We start from the raw sequence: 24,479 nt of genomic DNA, 5'->3' as shown, positions 1-24,479 counted from the left end.
CGTGAGAGGATGAGGTAACCTTCACAAAAGATATTCTCTCGTCGAGGTGCCTTGTTTTTATAAGTTTTGCCTCACAATCTAATTTTTACGAGGAGTTGTATTTCTAGTCCTCCCTCTCCATCCCAGTTTCTAGCAGGTCAGAACCCCAGTATGACTTCCTAAATCACTGTAATTGTGGGGCTCCTTCCTCTTGCACCAGCATCCTCTTTGCAAGGCACGACTTCACTGTAAGACCGTATTAGGTTGATGTAAATCAGCAAAGCTCCTAAGGTGGAGCTGCTGTTTTTTCACTCACTGTTGGGGGTTGGAAATGCTGCAAGCCTCTGATTTGAGATTTTGCATATATGGCTTCATTCTTTTCCTTCTGAGCTTAAGTTATGTGTGTAAATCTTCTGGAAAAGCTCAATCATCCAAAAGAATACAAAGAGTATAAAATATTGTCTTAGTGGCTATGTAAAGTGATGAAGACTTTCTTTCTTTTAATGGTTTGTTGTTTGTTGGGGTTTTTTTAGCATGGTCTCTGACATTAGCTAGGAGAGGTACACGCTTTGTTATGACCTGTAAGGAATTTGAAGTCCTAAGAATATTTTGGAGGATTGTCACTGCAGTTTGGGAACAGTCATCTATTGTAAATGATTTTTTGCAGGTTGATTGCTGAATGTGACCAGATATTAGGTGGTGCTTATTATTCTGGAAATTAAACTGTGTAGGGCTAGAGCACAGAAGGTATCACCCTCTGTATTAGTGACATTTGAAAGAGGGACGTGGAGATGCACTTTCATTGTCACAGTTGTGACAGCAGTGCTCTTGGCTGGCAGGAGCATCTGGCTGGTCACTCAAGAACTTAAGAAGTTATTTTTTGGCTTAACTGCACTGAGAATATTCTCTTGGGTTCGTTTTCTTCTCCTCTTGAGATTTCCCCTTGTGCATTCACAAAGATGCACTGCTGCTCCCTGCACAGACTTCCAGAGAGATAAATCCAGCTTTTGTTCCACGGAATTCTTTCAGCCTGGCACTGACAACGCTAGTGGCCTCATCTGATTAAATCTACTTCACTGCCATGCAACATGACAAATGCTTTTGGTTCAAGTTGAACGGTAAAGCTTTTGCAAACAGGAAAAACAGTTGTCAGCTGTCACTGTTGTGGGACCAAACACACATTGTGATACAACAAGCGGACAAAAAAGCCTCTGAGCCGCAGAGCAGATCAAATGGGAAAGCCACTCAGGGTACATCCAGTTCTATTAAGACATGAGTGTGTTTTTATCAAGACTTGTTTAACAACACAGGGGAGAACCTCTGTTAGCAATTGGTGATATGGGAAAAGACTCTTTTGCTCTCAGGAAAGCCTAGAGATTGCAAAATTACGTGATATTGTATAGTTTGCAAGATGGGAGATGTTGAAGTTTTAATCTGTTTTGCTTACAAGTATAGCTTTTGACTTAATTTGTTGCAAAAAAATTAAGTATCTTTAAAAGAAAAGCTGTTTTGAGGAGCTTTGGAGAAAGCTGTTTGGCTGTAGGGTGGTGGGTCTGCTTCAAAAATTAAGATATGAGAGTGAACTGAAAATGATACCTGGGTGTTTGGCATGGTCCTGGCTATTGAGTTTCTTGTGGTCTCTGAGTTTTAATTCTACCACTCCCCCAGCCCCACTGAAAAAAGTAGAGAAAGTTTGGGAGAAATCGGAATATTTCTCAGTGTATGTTTTTCTTCATTTTCTTCCTTGTTTTCTTTGAATAGATGAAAAAAGGAGCATAATATACTGGCTCTTTGTTGTTCTTAAATGGCTGTGTAGGAATAGGTGGCTTTTGAATTGGAGCTTGTTTTGGACTCTTCAATCTGGATTATTATAGGTTAGCCTCAAAACTCTGCCCAATTTGTGCTTAATACCAAAACCGATGGGCATTTTATCCTTCATGCAGGAAGTACCATGCCTAGTACAGTGCATGCTGGCGTTTTCTTTTGGGGCTGTTCTTCTCTTAGTGATTGAATCAGTTTTTAATTAAATACAAGTCGAGTCCCATTTCTAATATAAGTTTCTGTTTTAAAACCAAGTCACGCAGAAAGTATTGTTTTCCATTGCATTCCCAATTCAGACATTTCATGTCTGGAAGGTGGAGGGGGGAGCAGCACTGTCCTTGAATTGTGGCCATCAATCTGAAGTTTGCTTCAATGTCTAGGCCTGGGATTTGCGGTGCTAACCACTGTGGGCGTGTCTGCCTTGCCATTTCCAGGCAGCCCTGCCCACTGCTTCCCTTGTGCAGCCCGGCTGGCTGCGAGCCAGTGCTGACCCACAGGCATATAATGTGCAGGCTAATGCAATAAGTGCTGCTGAAAGCGTGGGGAACCTAATGATGCCGGCGGGGCTTGTGGAGGGGGGAGCTCGCTCCTGCTGCACGTGCGTCAGAGCCTGGGAGGGAGGCAGAGTGCTGCACCTTGGAATAGGACGGGCTGCCTCATGGGGAGTGATCGCTGCTTCTTCTGCAAGGCCGAATCAATAATAATTGTCATCTGTGCTTCTCCACTATGGCACTCACCCTTTACACCTCCCCAGACCGTAAGGGAACTCTTCTTCGTTAGGCTTTTTGTACTGAACAGGGAAACGTTCACCTAAAGGTTGAAAGTGGCTTAATCCTGAGACTGTGTTGTGTGGAGCCATCCTCAGGGGTATAGTTTTATAACGTGCTAATGGTTCAGTAACCAGCAAGAGGAACGAAATGCTTAGGCCTGTCAGCTAAAGGGCAATACAAGTCCTCTTTGGTCCTTAATATAGTAAGGACATTTTAATGGCTGGCATTCCTTCTCAGCTTTGTGACTTTCCATTCAGTTTATTTTATGTTACAGCTGTTCAGGAATTGTTAGAGCTACCAGTTTTGGGGGAGTCATGTAATTGAAATAAAAAGGTAATTTCTGCTATCACCCCCTTTGCTTTGTGAGGTGCCATCCCTCTCTGCTCCCCCAAAATCTCTTGTCACAGGGCAGGCAGGAACTTGCAAGTCTAGTAAGACTCAGTAATGAAGCTGAATTTTTTTCCCCCCAAGCCACATTTACGATCTGCTTCCTTTTAAAAAAAAATTAGATTAATTTTAATTAAGTAAAAGACCGTTAGCTAAAGCCTCTTGAACATGTAGCATGAAAAATAGGAAGGAAGCCAAGGAGATATGACTGCTGAGATAATTTCATCTTGCAAGTTGGGGCTCCAACTGCGCGTCCTTCAGCTTAGTTTCCAAACCATCTATTGACGTCCGAAGTCGCTTGGCACCTGGTGAATGTCACGGTAAGCTGTGCTGTCACCCCGGGCCTTGGAGTCCCTTGCGATACTGTGAGCACGGTCAGCAGAGGACACCTGTCCCGACAGAAACAGTAAGATGATCTTGTTGGGTCACAGAGCAAGGAAGCTGTGATGTGTCTCAGAAAATGTGTCAAAATTCATAAGCACTATAAACTACTTTATCAACAAGTGGGAATCGAATTAGCAGTCATTCATGTAAGGAGTTGTTTCAAATGCTCTCAGTGGAAGCAGCAGTGTATATTTATGGAGGACAGTTACCTAATTACTGGCCATTAATGAATATCTGTAGTCTCTAAACCTACTCAGGGAAGTGAACAATGTCAGATCAATTGATTTTTCCCTCAATTCTTTGTCTCTCCTTTCTCCCTTGCTCAATATCACAGGCCAAATTCTGCACTCTGTATTATAGGCAGAGAAAAACCATGTTGCACTACCTGTTGCTGAATCCTCTCTGTGTGGGATTTGTGTTCTGACCTGACAGCCCAGGTGCTGAAGCTGGCCTTGTGCCAGTTGCTCCTTCCCTCTCAGCCTGAAAGCCAGAACATGGGATCAGGACTGCAGCAGGGTAGGAAGGGAGATGCAGTTTTTCAGTACTACATGTTTTTACTGCCCCATCTTCCATGATGGGGTAGCTTTGTGGAGATCTTCCTTTGGCTTCATTTCCATTACTTATTAGCTATCTCCCTTTCCCTAAAGGATTAAGTAGATTACTTTGCTGCTAATGCCTAGATTGACTTCAGAGGTAGCTTGGATCCAGATATTAGTCTTGCACTTTGGTGCTTTTAAGGAGATTGCTGTAATGGCAGTAAATGAAGCCAAATACAAAATGCTGCATTATAGCTTTATGTAGGTAGTGTGTATATGTATAAAAAAGTATATTGAGTTGCTACCTCACCCTCAAGATTTAACTGGAGTTTGCAAGACCATGGATTTACTGTTAACACAGAACAGCTGTAAGAGCACAGTGGATTTAAACTGTTAGAAACTTATTAAAATCCCTTTAGTGGTTCTTAGGCTTAGGAGGAAGAGAGAATAAGTTACTGTTTTGACAGAGTTGCTAGTCTGACAAATAGCAGTGATGGAAAGAGTTTGCAGAATTGGGCTCTGAATTGTTAAAGCTCCAGTTAGACGTGAGCAACTGATAATCTTGAGATGGACCTGGGACTTAGCCAGTCACAGTGAAGGGGTCGGTGCTGTCAGTGCTTCAATGACTGGGCACACTGTCTCTGCTGGTACTGCGCCTGTGACCGAGCTCTCACTGCTGTCCAAGGAATGGGCACAAAGGCAGCTTTGTTCCCTTCTCCTTGACCCCAGGGAGTCGGTGCATGGCCAGCGTGCCCAGACCATTTGCTGCAGAAGATCAGAAGCTCACTGTGGAGCTCTTGAAGAGGAGGATACAGGGGCAGTTGGTTTGAAAGTGCTTGAGCAGAAAAATCCATTAATTTCGTTCAATGTTTTAGGCAATGTATAATGGTCTCAGGATACAAATTAAGATTTATATTCAATGTTTGCTGCTCTGTAGGGTTTAATACTTTACTTTTAATTTTAGAAGTGATAACCAGGTGTGGATTTGAAGCACTACAAATGGTCTAAAAACTGAGCTGTGCTAAATTAAGTCTCCCTGGTTTTGTTTGGAAATATGAAGCAAGGTTCTCTCAGCTAATGCACCCCTACTCTTATGCATCTGATGCCTATAAGTCAAGTCCCCCATAGAGTTCCACCAAGGACCATCCATTCAGTCTCTAAATAAAATGACTCTGTTGTCTTGTAGGCTGTTGTTGACTTTCAGCTTGCTCTGTGTTAATGGCTTTTTGAAGTGACTTTTAAAAACCAAACCACAGTGTTAGCTTCTTGCATAGCACTCTAAGCAGATGCAAGAACTTGGCATGAAAATCAAAGAACACAGTTATTTGGTGGATGTAGGATGAGCCAAAGCACTTATCAGGGATCACAGTAGAACTTTAACAGCCTCTGCTGACTCTTGGAATGAGCCTTGTGAAGGTAAGGCAACTTCTTAATCTAATTTGGTGAACATGGATCCTGAAGGAAGGAGATTTATCAGCGTTTTGCAGAGCAGATGGCCGTGTATCGATTTGGATGGAACTATTTTCATTTCAAGTCCTCTCCAGCAGCAGGAAAAATATGATTTCAGTCTCATAGCTATATTTATGTCTGTAATTGGTGGTTAATACAATTCTGGCCAGGGTTTGCAGGATCATTTCTTTTGTTAGGCAGACAAGAGACAGCTTCATCCATTAGCGCTAATCCTATTTCACGGGAAGCTTGATGTTTAAATGTTAGACGGATTTGCTCCCTGATTGACAGTAACTATTGCATCTTTGTCCCCCTCTATAATTGGAGGAAGGTGTGGCTTAGGGTTGCATGGATAAGGGTGGTGTTATGGCACCTGCTACTGGGTATTTCTGGAAGGAGTTGGTTGGGATGCCAAATGAAGTCTGAACAGCTTTTACTTCACGGTTCCGGAGACAGTACAGCCTGAGATGAGTTGGGTTGCAGTGGTGCAAAATGAAGGCTGCTGTGTGGAAGAGATGGAATGGGATTTGTTATATGCCAATGAGTCACCTCATTGGAAGTCTGTCTGGTCATTGTTTTCACTGATAAAAGAGAATTGTACATTTCAGTTGAGGGGAAGGGTGTGATCCCAGCTAGAATGGGCAAAGGACAGCTGGATGTGCATTCCTGCTGGGTGATCTTATTGAACACCAGGGGGCGCTTGTCTCGATTTTGGCTTTTCTGGTATAAGCCTTGGTCAAATGGATCAGCGTAACACTTGCCAAATGGCCAAGCCCAAAGGTATTTTTCCTCGAAAACAAGCTTTAACTGTAGTACTTGAAGTTTAATATGTACTTGTTGTGGGGGACCCTCCGAACTTTTTAAATTCTAAAGCAGGCACTGAAAAAAGTCACTCAAGTTTTGATTATAACTCAGAATTCCCTGTGGGATGGGTATGTGGGTAATCATTACAAACTACTGTAGGAAAACTAGCCGTGGGAGTGCCTGTGATCAACAAAATCAATTTGTTTTCTCTTTAGCCTTGAGGAAAATCATGCTTCCCCTTAAAAGGGAAAGGGAGGAAAATGAACCAAACATAACAACTAGCATGATTCATCAGATAATTCTAGTCAGATGGCAAGTATACCTTGAGTTGTCATTTTAAGGACAAAAATCTATAGTAGTACATGTTAAACCCAGCTTAGTACCTCTTGTCGCTAAAGCATAATAGTGTTATGTATTCTGAAACGGGCTCATATCCTGGAGGAGTCTGAACTGTAGCCGGAAGTTACATCGCCCTTGAAAAAGGCTAAACATGTGCATTCATGGGGACTAGAGGACCAAAATGTGCTGCTTTGAGAGGATGATAATAAGAGTTCTACCAGCTTAAAAAAAAAAAAGGGTTCATTCAGAGGCATCACAGAGTAGGCTGACAGGAGGTGGAAGCAGCAGAACTTGTACAGGAGATGTCTGAATGTGCCAGGGATTTAAAATTCAGTCTAAAATAAAGTTAGTTGCATGCAGGCAGAATGAATGTGGAGCCTGTACACTGTGTTCAGTGTGAGCACATTATGGGAATAAGTGATATTTCCATCTGAAATTTGTCAGAAAGCTTGGGCAAGCTTAATGCTGGAAAATAAGGGGTTTAAAGTAATTCAGATGCGTTCTTTACTGAATATGAAAGGCTTTTCGTTGTTAGGGGTTTCACCTGTGTTTCTTGTAATTTTCAACTTGCATTGGTTAATAAAACATCTGAAAAACTGGCATATGGCAAAGGTGGTGGTATGGCTGAAATGTGAAATGGTTTTCTTCTCAGGATGTATTTTTGGAAGTTAAGGACCATTTAAATCAGTCATACCATTTATAGGATGTATTGTAAACTTCTAGAATTATCTTGAGTATAAAGGCAATAATGATAAATGCAGTTCAGTCATACGAGAGTAGAAGAGTGCTGGATGATGTGTGGGTAGGAGAAACAGGAGCTGAGATTCAATTGAGATTGGCAGGTACTGACACGTGTGGTTGTAGCCCAGCCCAGCCTCCTGTGTGGGTTATGGGGAAGGGCAGTGCCATCCCCTGGACTTGGGCGTGGATGCTTGAGCCTGCGCAGTCCTGTTGGGCACCTGTGGGCTGCTGCCAGGCTGAGCCAGAGGTTTTTCCATCTGGGTGCTCAGCTCCTAGGCAAGAGCTTGGGGGTAAGAAGGAGGGACAGAACCTCTAGCAAGTTCTGAGCACACACCTGCCTGTTTTTCAGGTTCAGAAAGATTTTACTGAGAACAGATGCAGTGTATAGTGGTGTAAACCCCATGTTTCTGTGGAAGAGAAGGGTGAGCCTCTTGTGCACGTGCTGCCCTTGCTGTTCCTAACTGGAAGATGCGGTTCTGTTACGGTTTTGGGTATAGCACTGTTGAGAGTGTGCTATCCTGTGCTCTCTCTGAACAAAATGCGTTTGGCCAGTAGCTGTTAAGAAGTTGCATAAATGTCTGCTGAAGACCATGTTGGGGTTCTTTTGCCAAATGTTTTATATTTCCATTACTGTGACTGCAATTATGACTTTTCCCAGAGTAAATACACAGAATATGAACATCAAGTTATTGAGGGCATCAAGTAGCTTATATTTAGAAATCATTTACTATGGAGGAAAAAAGCAATAATAAGAAAAAAGATCTTAAATTCAATTACTGAAAGCCTAGCTGAGGCAAAGTGGGAACATGTCACCTAAATTAATATAACAAACAAAATCCATTATCCTAATTGTCATACCTAAGCTATAACTGCTGAAAAGTTGCTGGGGAGCAGTGGAGAGCAAGGTATGTGTTCATGATACGTCTGAGAACATGGAAAACTCATGTATTTTTCCTTTTTCTTTTTTTTAGGTAAGTAACTGAAGGGGACATGAAGAATTGACATTTAAATGGCCAGCATGTTGCAAAAGGTACTTTGATTTAGATCCGATAAGAAATGTGCAAATAATTATTTTGAGTATGTATTTAACGAATATTTTCCTCTTTTCTTTTTTTTTTCTTTTGCTCCTGGCACTGCCTAACAGTGGCAGAGAAGTTAAAGAACCTGGGTCTAGCTAGTTGACTAAAATAATTTTATTTGCTATAGAAGTACTAATAATAAGATGATGATGATGAATGAAATACTTAAGTTTATTCTTGAAATCTCTTTTTGCGCTGACGATCACTGGAAAGTCTGTTTTACATGCTGATTATAAAGTGATAGATGCATTGCATCTGATTTCAAAGACATGATACCACTAAGTAACTCTGAGAAAGCTAAACCCATATTTGATCCCTAAACAGCTCCTTCCTTGCCAGCCAGATGGATATGGAGGTATGTGAGGCCTTATCCTGCATTGGGAAATAGTGTCTGTAAATATGCTGTGAACAAAATGCTGGAGCTTCTGCTGGTGACGCCCACACAGAAGCATCGAAAAAACCCCAGCTATACTTCTTTTGCAATAGTTCTCCTACTGATTATTTTTTTACTTCGCTGATAATCGATTATAATTTTGTAGAATGTTTGTTGTCATGTTGCTGTCTGTGAAATCCCTTACAGACGGGAGAGCGTAGGTTGATGGGAGAGTGATGGTTACAGAGAGCAATTCCAGTTACTGCCAATTAGGGATGGTAATGCAAAGCTGTTTGGAAGAATCTTCACAAAGGCTGGTTAAGGAGAGAAGATTCTGGCTTACAGAAATGTCAGCGTTTCCTGATTATTTCCATTAGAGTGCAAGTTATACTTCTCAATATTTTTGACAGCAGGTTGCAAAGAGGAAGACAGACCCATTGGTTAGGAAGTGTCTGGAGATGGACTCAATTTCTGATTTCAGTGAGGCAGAACTGAGGTTTATCCCTGAATTTCCTACTTCTGAAAGGATTATAGAGTCTAATGGATTGCGATCTGCTTTCCTTCCCTCGATTTTGAGTTAAAAACCCCAGACTATATTGGACACAAAAATTAAGTATTCTCTGACAAGATTTTCAGCTCAAGAATTCTGGTTCTGCCGTTTATAGATTTTGCACTATTGGCTACACTACTTTATCTTCCTCTGCTGTTTCTCCTGATTTTCCTTTCTCTGCATTGGGATTTGTGCTGACAGAGAAATGTCCTGGAGAAACAAAAGCTTCACCTGAAGCTGAATTGAGTTTGGGAATGTTTCAGTTTAAGAACAAATCTGTCCAACTGAAACTTCGGTTGCACTTAATTATTCTGATTTGCATTTTAAATATGAAGTATTTTGAAAGATGAGGTATAAATGTGTTGCAGCCAAGCAAGAAAACAAATCAATTTGTTTCTTTCCTGAAGCTTGCTGTAGTTTTACTGTCTCACAGGTCTTTGTGAACAGAAACGTATCTATGTGTACAAGTTCTGCGTTTTATCAGTGAATAAGTGCCTTTGTGGGAATTAAAAGGTGTTTTCAATTCCCCAGAGAATTCCACAGCATCATTTCAGCCTTTGAAAAGAGAATGTTCTTGGCTAACATTAAAAGAAAATGTTGCTGCTTGTGGCCACTTTAATTTTTTTTTTTTTTTTTTTTTTTTAACAATTTGAGGAGCTAGATGTTAAAAAACCTTCAATTATGAAGGGGAGGCAAAACTTGCACTAATTTGGGAATGAGGTAGGAACCCACAATACAGTACAGTCATTGCTTTCTGCACGTGGAGTTCTGAGCACCAGTAACGCCGATAACATTTATATAAAATCAGCATTAATTGCTTGTTTGCTAGTTCTGTATAGCAAGCAACAATATGAGATCTGGTGCAATGCTTACTGAATGCCTCATCTATTTGCTAAGTGTAAAATGAATTCAAGTTGGTCCTGTAAGATTTATGTCCCATGGGCTACAGTAGGATACATTGTGGGGAAACAGATATAATGGTATAAAAAGATAGAATTAGAGTGATTTGCTTCAGGCAATTTAGTTTATTACATTTGACATCTCATAAGGTCTCTGAAACATAACTAGAAGCTTTCTCTTGGAAACATGTTGTGTCCTAAGGAGTAGTGGGTTGTTATGCCTTTGCTTTAATTATGTACCTTCTATCAGAAGCCAGCAGAGACTCTGCTGCTGAGGAATAGAAAATTCCTGTATTTTTTTATTGGGAATAATATTATTATGCCCCAGCAAGTTTTCAGTGGTCATCTCAGTAAACCAGGCATAGCTCTGTGAGCTACATCATCATCATCTCCAGCAATATTGATTGTTGAAGTATAGATTCATGTTTTTCTTTCTCTATTTTTGTTTGGTACATTACGTGTTTGTCTGTTGAGCCATATGCGCAAGTCCGATCTCTCAATTAAAGGACTTTTCCATCTCAGTGTAATGCTCACAGTTCATTGAGGTAAATGCTAAACTACCTGCTAAGGTCAGGAATTCTCAAAAGGAGGTGAAAATCCTCTAAGCTTTCAGGTTCTGTGGGAATTTTGCCTTGCCTTTTAACATCACCAGTTTCTAGCCTGCGTGATCATGGAGGTACCAGTGGAAACGTGGACTGCGTTCACACGGATTTCCCCAGAGGTAGGTGTTCTCTTTTTTCCCAAGATGCTAAGGACTTGGTAATCAAACCTCTTGTGCGTGTATCTGTGTTTTATATCCTAGATGAAAATGTGTTTATTTGCCATTGGTGCATAACAAGGTGGCCAGTGTTGTGCTAGGCAGCAGGGAAATGCTGCCATCTCTTTTATTCTTCAAGCTTTTGATAAAAGACACTTACCACGTTTTTGGCACCTGCTCTTCCCAGCTTTCTATGGAGCTGGGCGGCAGGACAGGCATCATCCATTCTTTCCTTTCTTGTCTCTGGCTCGGCTGTAAACAGCTGCCTTTTTTCTTGCTGGTGATCCTGAACTGGGGCAATTGCTACAACACCTGATAAAATGCTGAGAGAAGCAGTAATTTTTCTTTGGAAAACTGAGGCGACTGGTAGGGGGGTTCAACATCCAACTTCACAAGAGGATTTGGCAGAGTCTTTTAAAATCTTTCCCATGTCTTTTCAGTAATGGAGAACCTCTGTGAATAGTAACTGACTGGCAAGTTCTGACAGATCTGCTTACTGGGAGACTTTTATTGTGTCTTATGATTTAGATTGTGTTTGCTGTGTCCTTTTGGTTTTTGAAACATCTGGCAAATTTTGTAGTTTGCCAACATACTGCTCATATTGATGCCAGTAAGCTTTTAAAAATCATTTCATTTTCATATTCATCATCATCAAGTAGTGGTGACGTGGGTAAAGACCTTGTCCAAAGAAAGGAAAGTTGTTTTTGCAGACCTCAAGCAGCTGATTTGCTTACCAAATAATCTTGAGTCTGAGTTGTTGTTTAATCCAAGCTGATTCTGAGTTCTTGGCTATTTGACTCTGTCCCACGCTCTGGTAGTGGCATTTTCCTTTAGATAACTTCATCGTCATATTAATAAAAAAGGCTGTAAGTGGAGGCTGTGTGTGCTTGTATTAGGATTTTTTTTTTTTCTAGTGAGCAATGGAAGTTTTAGAACTGTCAGAAAGGCTCTTATGTCTGCACCTTTTTTGTATTTTCCTGCTTAAAATGGATGCAGCACTTCAGGATTTCTTGTGTACATTAAAAGTGAAACTGCTTCTTTGAGATCAGTGTCTGAAATGCTTGTTTGCACAAACATATCTTTAAATTGTCTCTAGATACATAATCATTTTAAGTTGTGGCTGTTGTCTGCCTGTTTGGATTTTCTAAGGAACAGATATCTACATCTGGAAAAAAGCAGGATAGCGTTTCACATTAACTGGTGTTTTTGTTGGCAGCCTAAGGGGACATGAAAATTTAAATGGGCATAATGAATAAATTACCCTTTGACTTTAGGCTGTTCCTTCAAAACAGGAGTGGAATGGTGTGTGGTGAGTTTGCACTGCTTTTGGCCTCCGTGTATTTCTTTGTGGGTATGTAGGGGGCTCATTTTTTTCATGATGAATTTAATCCGTCATGATCTCTCTCCTCTGTCCTGCAAAAAGCAAGGAAAAGCATTTTTATGGGAACCAAAACGAGCATGGAGAAGTTGTGGTTATTTTCTTTTTGTCTTCTTGAGGTCTGTGAGTACAAAATGGGAGAAATTCCAGAGTCGCTATGAAGACTTAGAAGTATTTCAGGTTTGCTATTGATTTTCACATGGAATGCTTTCAGATGCTGGGCTAATTAGCAGCTGAGATAAATCCAACTGAAGACAGACTCTGCTCCACCAGAAGTTGAAGCTAATGGGCCACGAAGGCATGGAGGATAATTCCAGTGTCCAGCACTAGTCTGTAGCTAGACTGCTACCAGAAGGAGTGGGAGGCGGGATGTGCTGGCCAAGGGCTGAATGCTGCACGGTGACTCAGTATTCGTGCTCTGAGAGATTGTGTAGCCATGCTTGAAAACTGCTTCCACTTTAGTGGCTGGGAAGGAAATGTGTGTGGAAAGCATCTCTTGCTTGAAGCAGTCACAGTTTAAGAAGCAGATTGTATGTGGCCCTTTGCTGGCTTGTTGTCTTCTGATTCGGATTTCTTCCTTTTCTTTTTCCCTGGGAATAAAAATAGAAGGAAGAAGCCACTTCAAATAGGGGTAAGATCTCCCAAGGTGACTTTGCATTCTTTAAAAAAGAACCCAAAGTCTAAGTCCTGAGGACGTGTCTCACATCGGCGTGAGCTTTTCCACAGCTTATTTTCCAGACAAAAAGTAAAACCTGACATGTGAAGCATTGACTGCAAAGAGCAACAAGTTGGCTGCCAAATTCTTTTAAATCTATATTATCCTTTTGGCCAAAACTGTATTTGTTTTCTTTTACCCACGAGCATGGCAGACAAAAGGACATTGTTTTCCCAGTGAGAGAATGGGTAGTTTTTATCAGCCAGACAATTTCTTACATTCTGTTCATAAACATTTGTTCAGAAAACACTTCATTCTAATGCAGCTTTTGCGGTTTCTTTATTGTGCCAGAAGAGATGAAAACATAGACCTGGCCACTTTGCAGAGCTACTTTTGAAGATATTCTCCTGGTTTTAATGTTTCAGACAATCTCGGATAAGGCTTAAATACAGAATATTGTTGCTTTGCTTTTCTCCATCCGTGTTCCAGTGCTATTTCTGGCACAGGTAGAGGTTGAAGATGGGCCAAGGCACACATCCTTGCCAGGGTTTCAAACACCGCTGAAGACTTGGGAGTGTCAAATGTCATCCTTTTGAGCTTGTGCCTACTTCTAAGTGTGTATATGGCAGAAATTTCTCTCTTAAGTCTTTAAGTGCCACTTAAAAATGTACATCTAATCTTGTGTCAATCTGAGTGTTTCATGCATGCTCTGCTCTCTCTGAAGATTGTTTCATTGGCTCTATTTCACGAGTCAATGGGAAATCCGTTGGAAGTGAGATTTGTGTTGGATACAAGTGTTAATGGTAGATGGTTTTGCATAGACACTGTTGAAGACAAACCAGGTCAAGTCTCTTCACTCTTTTTGCTGTAATGGATAGGCCTGGGGTTTTCTTCCTTAAGTATCGGTGGCATGTAGTTAATACATCTGTTCTTATAAATCATTTGCTTGCCATGGCTGTTCCACAGTGGCACGACATAAAAATTAAAAAATTATAATACCCCCAATTTTTTAATCTATTAAAAGTGAATGAGCTGAGGTAACCAAGTCTTGACCCCAACATACACCTTGGGTTAGGAATGCAAAGCTTTTAATGAACTGTCCGGATAAACCATCTGTGTACTCCATTCTCCAAATTTCTCTGGGAAGGCAGAGAAGGGCTGATATGTATTGCATATATTTTAAAAGCACTGTAAGTCTGCTCTGGTGTAGACACCACCCATGTTTGTAACATCTCTGGTGCAGAGGCTGCATGGCTGCAGAGGTGGGAACCCAAAGGTAGAGGAAGTGATACTGATTTCCTTTATGTACTTGAGCCTTTTAGCTGAAGAAGCTGGAGAATGCTAGGCTGCTTTGCTGCCTGCTCGTTTTGCTCAGACTGTAGCGTCACAGCAGTTTGTCTCGTGAATTTGTGGCCATGAGAACAAATTATGATCTGCTGTAGTGGTAATTATATTAACTAAAATGGTCATAAAATGATAGGGAGGAAGCTGTGTGTATCAAAGTTGTGCAATCAGTATTCTTCCCTAACATTTCTAATGGAAAGAAAATATCAGAGTGCGTGCGTGTGTATATGTGCATGTGAGTGGGTGGAGAGCGTGTAAGCGTACGTTAAATAAAACAAAAAAACATATTCATGATCTGAGATCAGCAAATGTTAATGAACCTATAAATTCTCTGAGGGGAGTCAGCTGATGTAGCAGAGTTAAAAACTCAAGGCCCTTGGATAAAACACTGCCAGTGGTAGACACTTTCTGCTACATTTAGCTATTTTCCTTAGAACTTAGATACAAACAGCCATTTTATAGATGGGAATTTGGTACAGACTCTATAAGGAATCTGTTTGCAGTTTGTTGTAGAAGAGATTTTTAAGCAAATCCAAACAGTGGATTGAAATCAAAACCACTAAGTAGGGCCTTTGGAATGCTGTAAAGCTGAGGTTGGTGGTTATGGAGTTGCAGAGAGCCTTTAGCTTCACCTTCTGGCTGGAGGAATTGCTTGGGGATGAACTTGAGAGAACATGCAGTGGAAGGAGCTGCAGGGAATCCACATTTAGTAACTGGTCAAGGAAAGCAGTTCATGGTTTATGAACTGATTCACTAGTTTTCCGAAGTTTAAAATGCAGTAGCAGCTGGAAAACCTGAACGTTGCTTAAGAATTGGAAAAATACTGAAGCAAAAGACTCATGTAGGATCTTCCATAAGTAATATTCGAGGTTGGGCAGATGTCCTAAAATGTATCAGAAACAGAACAAGAGACTTCCTGAGGAAGGCCAGTACTGTCTGCCATAACATAGAGGATGTTTGCAGGGGAGGGGGAAGAAGAAATGATCCTCTTGTTAAGAAAATGGTTGATATGAAAGCACATGATGGGTTTATTTATATTCCCCATTAGGATGGTTACCTGGGAGCTGCCACTCGTGACTCCGCACCAGTTCGTCTGGCTGAAGGTTGCACTCTAAGATGGCCAAAAAATTACAAAACGCTTCTTTCTCCATCTTTCTATTTTGTTAAGTGATGTTTTAAAAATTACTTTAGTGATAGTCTTGAAACCATACATATGCCATTAATTAATGAACTGTTGCCTGCCTTGTCCCTCAGGCTGGAAACCTGAAATGAAATAGTCTTTGTCTGGACATTCAGATGCAAACCACTTTTGTCATCCATACCAGCTGCATTTCAAGGTCTGTTTCTCAGTGTTTTATGCTCAACAATAGCCATAGCCTGGTTCTTGGAGAAGAGTAGGAACAGGGCAAGCATATCAGATACTTCCCCTAAAACATCTCCTGGCCTCCAGCTGTTTTTGGCTCAGGACTTCCTGAGCTCGATATTGTCTCTGTGATTTAATAACCCTCAGTGGTTTTTTCTTTCACAAACTTGTCCCTCCTTGAGCTTACTCCGTCCCCCAGGGAAATTCCTGCCACCACCTCTGTCCTGGCCGCTGGGCCAGGACGCACAAAGTCTGCTCTCCTAGAATATAGGATGTGTTTTTAGGTTCAGGGAGGAAAAATACAAGGTTTAAAGGGAGAAGTAATAATATTACAGAATATGGGTGGTTATTGGTACAGTTGAAATATTATTCGGAATACAGGCATATGGTCCAGAACAAACCCAAAACACTTAAAAAAGAGAATACCATGTACCAGACAGCAATCCTTATCCAAATGATGAGGCATTTGGGTCTTGGCAGTGCTTGACTGTTTGTCTTGTCAGCTCTCTTGCTCTCCTAAGCATGGCTTTATTTATAAAATATTAGCTTTCCAAAGGAAGCCATCAGGAAATGAATAACTGTAGTCACAGCTGGGTTTAAAAAGGGAAGATAAAATAGGAAGCTCCATCCATTCTGTGTGCTGAGTGATGCAGGAGTTTTGTAAAAAAGCCGGTATTGATTTCATAACACAAGAAATTAATGTACTTGATTTTCTTATTTTTGGCATTACCTATTGTTCCTGTCTTTCATTTCAAATATTGATAATGATTTTTTTTTTTGGTACCTTCCAGATTTTAAAGTAACTTTGTTAAAGTATAGAAATTTAGAAAATGTAACAAAAATGGGGGATTCGGCCTTATTCCATGGAGTCAAACCAATTCTCTTTGGGTAGGTCCCTGGTGAGGTAGGGCTGCTTAGCAGTGTATCCCACCTTTCTTCCCTCCTCACAGTACACCTGGGAGCACCAGGACACATCTGGGCTTTAAGGTACTATAACATTCAGTGTAAGCCTGGTTTTAGAGGCTTGTGACTTGTTCAGTTTTGGATGAATTCTCTTGGGGATAGCAAAAAGCCGAATAATCCTTGATATGGCAGCCAGATTTTTAAGGCTGTGCTCTAAATCATGAATATTCTACAGGCTTTCAGTGAAAGGGTGATGAGAATTTTCTTAAAATAAGCTGTTCTGCACACACAGGTTTTTTATAGCCCGAGAGTGTCAGCCTGAGATAGGTGCCAAGCACTGGGAGGGTTTTAAATTTGGCATAATAAGAAGCAACATGCCTGATACTGTAAATCACTGCACAGTCCTCAAGTGTGGCTCTCTGCACCACAGCAGTACCATCTGTTGGTGTAAGAATTTAGTCTGGTTTGTCTGGTCCTCAATCAGGGTCTTTTAAGAAAATATTTTGCTGTTCTTTAAACAATTTCTACTTTAATTGGCGAGTGGGTGGAATTGTGAAGATGCAGAGAGCTGAATTGATGTTTAAATAGTTTGGCATGTCATGGTATTGTATTACTATTAAATGAAATATTGCCAAAAGGCATCTGTATAATAACAGGAATTGAATTTGAGTCATATGTGATAGTACCTTTGAGTAATATACAGGTCCAGATATTTATTTACGTACCACAGTGATTTTTCTATTACTATTCCTTTAAAACTCATGCTATCAATCTTTGGGATATGTTCTCAAAGCTGAGCTGCTCTCTCCAAACATTATGTATCAGTTAAGGTTTTTTTTTAATGTCCTTGGGATGAAAGCATCTTAAGATCATGTTTTTCCAAGGTTTGGGGGGTATTGTTAAGTTTACTTTTGAGCGTGTGACTGTTTTCATTATCTGTCAGTGAGTTTTAACCTCCTAAGGGGTATAGGACGCAAAGAATTAAGAAAAAGTTTAGGAGTTAATTTTTTTTAAAAATCAAGTGTCTTTCATACCTTTCTTTAAACAAAATGAAAAAGCTTATTAGTTAGTGCTGTTTAATGTACTTTATTCTTGCCAACCAGCAAAGAAGAAACTATATCTTGCTTATAATTTCCCTTAGTCTAAAGCCCCATATTAATGTAGTTACAGCATATAAGCAGCACTTAAAGCCCAGTGTGCCCAAATCCTGGTTTCCAGGGGAAGCAAAACTATTTATGTGGGACCAAAGGGCAACATTTCTCCCACCAAGGCCAGTGTTCTGGAATGAAGGTAAAGTGGGAATGATGGTCCCCTGCCAGCCTGCTGGAGAGTGGGGACCGTGTAATGTTGTCACTAAGCCAGGGCAAGAAATAGCTTTGAAATAATTTTCTTTATCTGTGAACCAGTCAGGAAGCTGTAGCTGGGACAGCCGTGAAACAAAGTTATTTTCAAACACTGATAATTAAGACATTTTAAGTGTTGGTTGCTCTGTTGTGTAGCTTACCCTTTAACATTTTTTTAAAAGAATATCCAATATTTAGTTAACAGTTTGTTTCCCGTGTTACACTTGAGTTGCTTCTTTGTGCTTAGTAATAAAAAGTGATTAGTATTTGAGCAAACCAGACTGTTTCATTCAGAAAGTGTCCACTAATAATTTTATTATTTGCTGCTGAGGGGATCATTATGCTGTGATTTATGTTTTTAAGTCCTTAAATTAACTCCAATTATCAGACAATTGCTATGCTAAAAACACCTGAAATTAGAGCTGCTGAGAGAGATTTCATGGTCAGTTGATGAAATCTTTCTTTAAAGATTGCTCTCAGGTGCATGTGGCAGCTCCACATGATGCACTGGAATGTAGTCATTTGAAATTCCAATTTTGTTCTCTTTGCCACTGGATAACTTTTGATCATGTGTTTAAGCCTGGAAGGCTTTTTAGGATGTCAGATATCTTGACTATTTCCATTTGCTTCATTTTTGTTGATGTTTTAAAACCTGATCTTTTGCAGTGATAGAGAAAATGATGTGTCCAACAATGAGTTTGCTCCCGGGATCCTTTTAGTGGTGGGTGAGCAGTGACCAAATCTGTGGCTGTATTTATAGCTTGGTATTTGCCCAGCTCCCCACCTGGCAGCACGGGGTGAGAAACGCTCCCAGCCCTTTGGAAGTGTGGCCAGGAAAGGTTACTTAGCTCGTTTTAATCACTGTACAGACACGGAGGAAGAGTCATGTCTGCCTGCTGCGTATCGGCTTCCAGCTCAGCTGATTGGTGGCAGGGACAGAGACCTGCCAGTCCTGGCCATGGGTGCTGCTAATTGAGCCAGGGAGACTTTCTCTCATGTTTTGCTTCTTGGTTCTCCTCTGTTTGTTGTTGAGGTGGAAAGTTCAACCATTGCCCCTTTTTAATCGGGCTGCTTTCACATACCCTACTCTTGAGTGATGCTGGTTGACATGGAGTAACTCTTGAGTATGTTCAAGGGGGAATACGTAAATGTGTGACTTAGATACACACTGCTTGGGTTCCAGCTCTTAGGTGCCTGTAACATTAGCTCTTAAACCCAAATAATTGTTAGTTAGCATGGTTCTGTGGGGTTTAATTTTGTGTGGTTTATCGGGGCAGATGGGGGCCATTTCAAACCCTGAAGGGCTGGGGCTGGTGTCCAGCTGTGGGCAGCAGCATCTTGGCAGGTACTGCTGCCTGCTGGGCTCCAGTGGGGAAAGCAGGGCAGGAAAATTCTGTTATACTGCCGTGTTCATGTTAAGAAACATCTTTATTTCAAGAGGTTTGAAACCAGAAAACCTGTGCAGATCTTCAAAATAATAATAATGTCACGTCAAACTTGGGAAAAACTGCTTTCTGTGGTGCACGATGATTAATCTTTGCTTGTTATGTTAAATCTGGCAACTTGGAAATACTGCACGTGAGACCTCAGTGAAGTTTTCGCCCCCTCATTGTTTTATCCTGTTTTATGTGTCTCCATCATAAATGCGAGGGAATAAACCCGGTATTATTTGCCTTCAAATCTCTTGTAAAGGCAGTGTGTGCCTGCTTCGCCTCCCTTTGGCCGAAAGAGGGAGGTCTCTGCCTTCCTCAATCCCTCCTCCATGCTTGTAATGGAAAAGAGCATTTCAGATAATCCTTACGTATTTGAGAAGTCTCTACAAACCTGTATGAGATGGCACTTTGTGACTGAAACTTGAAGGTTTAACTACAAACTTCAGATGAGCCAGATTTGTGTGGTTACCTGGTTAACAGTGAAGTGTTACACCAAAGTATTCTTAATCTTGGAAAGAGCAAGAGGAAGTTTTCCATACACTTTCCACCAGTGCTCAAGAGATGATTTTTTAGAAATGAAGGGGAATATTATTGTTTAAAGTGTAATGGCACTTTTCCACTTGAGCTTTAAGATAAGTGCCGATAATTTGGTTTTTCAGCTGGAGGAAGTACGTAGGTTTCTAATAACTACACAAACCCCCTGTTTTCTCTAATTTTCTGATAGATGCAGGGAGCTGTGTAGGCAGCACACTGAAGTGCTTATGGAAGTCTTGTAATTGTTGCCTACCATAGGAGAAAAATAGATTTTTTACATTTGCTTTTACCCAGGGGTGATGCAGCTGTAAGAAATCACACCTCTATCACACTGGGTTTTCAGTGCATAGGCATGACCCGCACGCAGGGTGTGTGCTGTGGTGAGAGCGAGCATCTAATTAGGAATAAAGTGTATATGGATTTTGTTCTGGTGCTCTATTGCCACCTTCTGCTCATCCATCTTCCCAGCGTGCTCACGATGCTGTTATGCGTTGCACCCAGGAACTTGCATTAGGGATGACATTTGATTTTACAGCATTTTAGGGAAGCCATGCCAAAAGGAAATGTCAGTTCCTCTTCTGGATTCCTGAACGCAAATCCCTGTTTAGATAAGACAAGGAAAATGTCTTCTGTAGCAAAATGAATGATAGTTTTCATCATTTTGAAAACTAAGACGTAAGCCTTTTCTCTGGCACAGGGCAACTCAGTCTGACTTCCATTACCTTAAAAGCTCACAAATCACAAACTGAAGCATCAATGTTTGTGTATTGCATTGTGAATTGCAGAATCTGAGAGTAATTTTAGCCTTTGGACACTTTAATAAGGAATAGAAGCAATTGTAGAGGTAGAATTGATTACTTAAAGTGCATTGATTTGGTCTGAAGATTTCTACTTGTGGTCTCTGGGAAATGTTCCCCTGAATGTTTACCCTTTTGGCATTTATGATTTATTCTATGGCCCAAACACTGACTTCACCTCCTGCTGTTCCATTAGGAGCTCAGGAAGAGAAAAATAGAAAATATCAGCTCCCTTGCGATACCACTAGTAAAACTCTGTCCTTTTAAAAATGCTGGGAATACTGTGCAGTTTAAATTATATCTGCAAGGCATATTAAGTCTCTAGTAAGAGTCAGGATGCAGAGGGAACAGAGGAAACTTGATGGTGTTCCTAACAGGTAATTTTAGCCAGGAGACTTGGATAGGAAGAGAATCAGCCTTGAAACTTCACAGATTGAGATCCACAGGAGGAAGCAGGTGTATCATTATACACTTGTTTCTTCTTTTCCCCCTCTTTTGGCATGGTTTACTTAGAAGCTACAAATAGCAGGTTCCTTTTGCCTGCTCAGCACCTGCAGTTTATGAGGATAAAGAATTCAACGTCAGAGTTGTGGTAGAAATAAGTCCAACCAGCTATCAGGAAGTGTGAGATGGAGGGGAGAAGGGCAGGTCACCAAATGCATAATATTTTACCTGTGTTTATAAATAGTGCAAAATAACATTTGTTCTGCACAAGTTATGTGATTCCACGTTCAGTTACTGGGGTTATTGTATTAGCTTTCAAACTATGGCAGTAGCATTTTTTTTCAGGAGTTCCTATTTTAGTTTTCATTGCTTTCCTGCTTGGTAAATTTAAGTTTGGTGTTTCTTGGATGTCAACTTGTATTGCTTTATTTTAATTTATAGTTCACTAGACAACAACCTCATCAGCACCTGGTCTGTAATTTGAAATGGTCTTCTTAAGGCTTAAGAATTGCAAATTAGATTGAGGCTAATGTAAATTAACTGGGTGATCACAAAGTGTCATTGCAATTTTGGTCAAAATCTGTGTTTTAGTAACATTAGAAAAATTCTGTTGTTTTTCAGTGTAGTATCAATAAATGTATTTAAAAAATTGGTCTGACTTGCAGCTATTTTCCAGGACATTGTTTCAGAGTGTAATGAAATCTTGACATTTAGTCAAGCTTTGACATTTTCTGTTGGAGCAGATTAAACCTTCCTTCGTGGAGGTGCATTTCAATAGACCAGAGCATGACAGTCAGAGGGTCACCTTTGCTTCTGATGTAACGTCTGACTTTTAGGCAAGAAAATATCAGGATCCAACTTGGTCTCTGTCTGGAGCTACAGGATGTGTCAAATGCTTCCATGGACTGAAACTCCAAAATGTCCTCTTACTTTTTGGTTTTAGCGTAAAACTAAGTTCCAACGAAGCCAATGCAGTTCAACAGGAACAGAAGTGTCTTGTTAATCACTGTCTGCTCGATGTGTTGTGGTGATTTCCATGGGCACATTCACGTCAAATTGTTTCATCCGAGTTGTCAGAAAACTGGATTGAGGCCTCCTGTCTTTGATTGTCTGCTTGGGCACTTCCACGGGGCATTTCTGAGTGGTTCTGGAAAACTTTCTTATGAACAAAAGGGGATTTTAAATTACAGAATCTTTTTGCATCTTATGAAAAAAGCCAAACCTATATCAAATGAAATTCTACAAACCATTTTGGGATGGAGTTCCTGTCTAGGAAGTAGAAGAGGTAGGAGAAGTACTGATGAGCTTTTGATGCTCTGCTTCTGGGAATCTGAGTGCCAGCTGATGTATAGAAAATTTGTATGTAACTTGTCTGTCTCAACATGTGAGACTTTCTTTTGTATTGTGTTTGCTGTACAGATATGCAGAACTGGATTCTGCTGTCTTGTTCCCATGAGGAGCTGGTGGGGATGTTTTCTTTCTGTTTTTATCTCACAGAGGCTGGATCCCAGCTGCATTTTTGTGCATAGAAAATCAAAAGGTCAGAGGAGGGCATGGTCTGTTTTGCCAGAGAAGTGCCTGTGATCTGCAGAACAAGATGGTTGCTTGTAGTGGGAACTGGAGTGAGGAGCTGGCTGCTCACTGTCCTGATGTTTAACCCTGCAGAGTCAGGATCTAAAAGAAAAAGGCATGAGGTTGGGTGACAGTTGCTGAGGCTCTTTAGGAAGTCAATGAAGGAAAAGGTAGACAAGCAGAGGATTTAGCAAGTTCAGGGGCTGAGCTTTCCTGGAACTTTAGACTGAGTGTCTTAATCCAGTTCTTTCTCAGATTCCCAGGGTTAAATCTGAAGAAGGATGTTCCAACTGCCTGCTAAGATTAAATTAATCACTGTTGATGTTCAAATAGATTTAATCTGCATGGAAAGTCTGCCTGGAGCTCTGTGTGCAGCTCTATCTTCCCTCTGGTTTCCTTCAGGGCACTCTCTACTCTGGGCACTGTGGCAGCAGCAGTCACATGTGTTACTTCCTGGGCTGGTTTACACTGGGTGATGGTTTTCCACTGTGGCTTGAAAGAGATGGTTTTTTTCTTGGTTTGGCTAATAATGTTAACGTCTAGTCTGTCTAACAGAATAGAAAATGTCCCCAGGATACTGGTCAGGGATAGCTTCCTGTTAGGTTGAATTGAGGCCCTCGTGAAGTGAGGGACGGAGCTCTTGTATGTGCACAAGGAAACGTTTGCTTGGTGTTTTTGGATAAGCTAGTGCTAAAATGGAACAAACTTTCCCCATTTGTTCAGGTTTTATTTCAGTGAACATTGAGGTAACGTTTTCCTTCAGTGGGAGTGGTGGAATGTCTCTTGCTGCCGGTAAACAGCACTGCAAGAAATCTTTAAAGGACCGTGCGTGTCTGATGTCGGGAGCTCTGGCAGTGGATGGGTTTGAACTGCAGCTCATGTCCTCTCATCTGTGCACTGGGTTCCTCATCAAGTCATGGCTGTGTCAGGAGGCAAAGGGCTATTACTGCTGAGGCTGTATCCTCATATCTCCCCCTGTGCTTAACTCTTCTGGAGCTATTTGCAAGTACAGGAAGGAACAGGCTCTCTTCGGTCATCTTTTGGTAAAACAAGCTGTGACAAGTGGATAGATGCATTAGGGCCCTGTTTGACTTAGCAGCATGGAACTGGGACTTGAATTAATCAAGGAAAAGACAGTAACACCAGAAATGGAGGAGGGAAATGGTACAGGAATGGGGTGTGGATGAGTGAGGCAAGATAGGAGAAAACGAAGTAAGGAAGAATGAGTAGGGAAAGGTTGACCAAGGTTTGTCCTGCTTGCCAGTACATTTTGGTAGAGGAGTTGAAGGTCCCTGGGATAACTCCATACCATATCCTTAAATAAAAGGAAAAGGGTGTAAGTTATACTTTGGAATCATTTAAGATTTGCTGTGGTATCTAGGTATTGGAATCTTTTCCCAAGCTTTATAACGTTGCCTCAAGTGAGGGTCAGTGCCTCTCAGTTAAGTGCATGTCTTTGTTGCAGTGATAAATGGTAAACTTCCTAATTAATTAATCTGTATCTTTGGGACATGTGCACTATGGATAATGAATGGAAGATGGTCAGCAGGAAAGTGACCACAGCAACTCAGCTGCCATCAGCTGTTGGAGTGCAAACCTATTCCCTAACGTTTTAGTACAAGCACTCTCTTCATTCTGTGTGAGGCAAGGTCAAGGAAATGGCTCCCTAGTTTCACAGATGTGACTCCTGCGTTGACTGGCAGGGTGGAAAATCATGCTGCATGCTCTTCTGGGCAGATAGAGAAATCCATTAGGGGACCCTGTGCGTAACGGGCCTGTGTACAAGTGCTCAACTTTTTATAGTGTCCCAGTGGTCATTCTGTGTCTATAGCTGTGAATTTGGCA

The 24,479-nt window shown here is 41.0% G+C and overlaps 1 protein-coding gene across 4 annotated transcripts in view; it reads left to right on the top strand.

The window, feature by feature from the left end:
* ANK2 (ankyrin 2) overlaps positions 1 to 24,479 on the top strand; it is a 247,997-nt gene that overhangs the window by 34,888 nt on the left and 188,630 nt on the right. For 2 of the 4 annotated variants that reach the window (XM_042026801.1, XM_042026800.1), the window contains exon 2: positions 8,182 to 8,240. The exons of the other annotated variants lie outside the window; for them this stretch is intronic. In XM_042026801.1, the coding sequence (XP_041882735.1) occupies positions 8,220 to 8,240 (21 nt within the window). In that variant the 5' untranslated portion in view covers positions 8,182 to 8,219. The remainder of the gene's footprint in view (positions 1 to 8,181; positions 8,241 to 24,479) is intronic. 4 annotated transcript variants of the gene reach the window in all.

This window comes from Corvus kubaryi, unplaced genomic scaffold (genome assembly GCF_017639235.1).
Source record: "Corvus kubaryi isolate FWS band 111438036 unplaced genomic scaffold, C.kubaryi_AGA036_p1.0 37292, whole genome shotgun sequence".
NCBI lineage: Eukaryota > Metazoa > Chordata > Aves > Passeriformes > Corvidae > Corvus > Corvus kubaryi.
The sequence above is the reverse complement of the archived record's forward strand: the minus strand, read 5'-3'. Positions and strand labels throughout refer to the sequence as shown.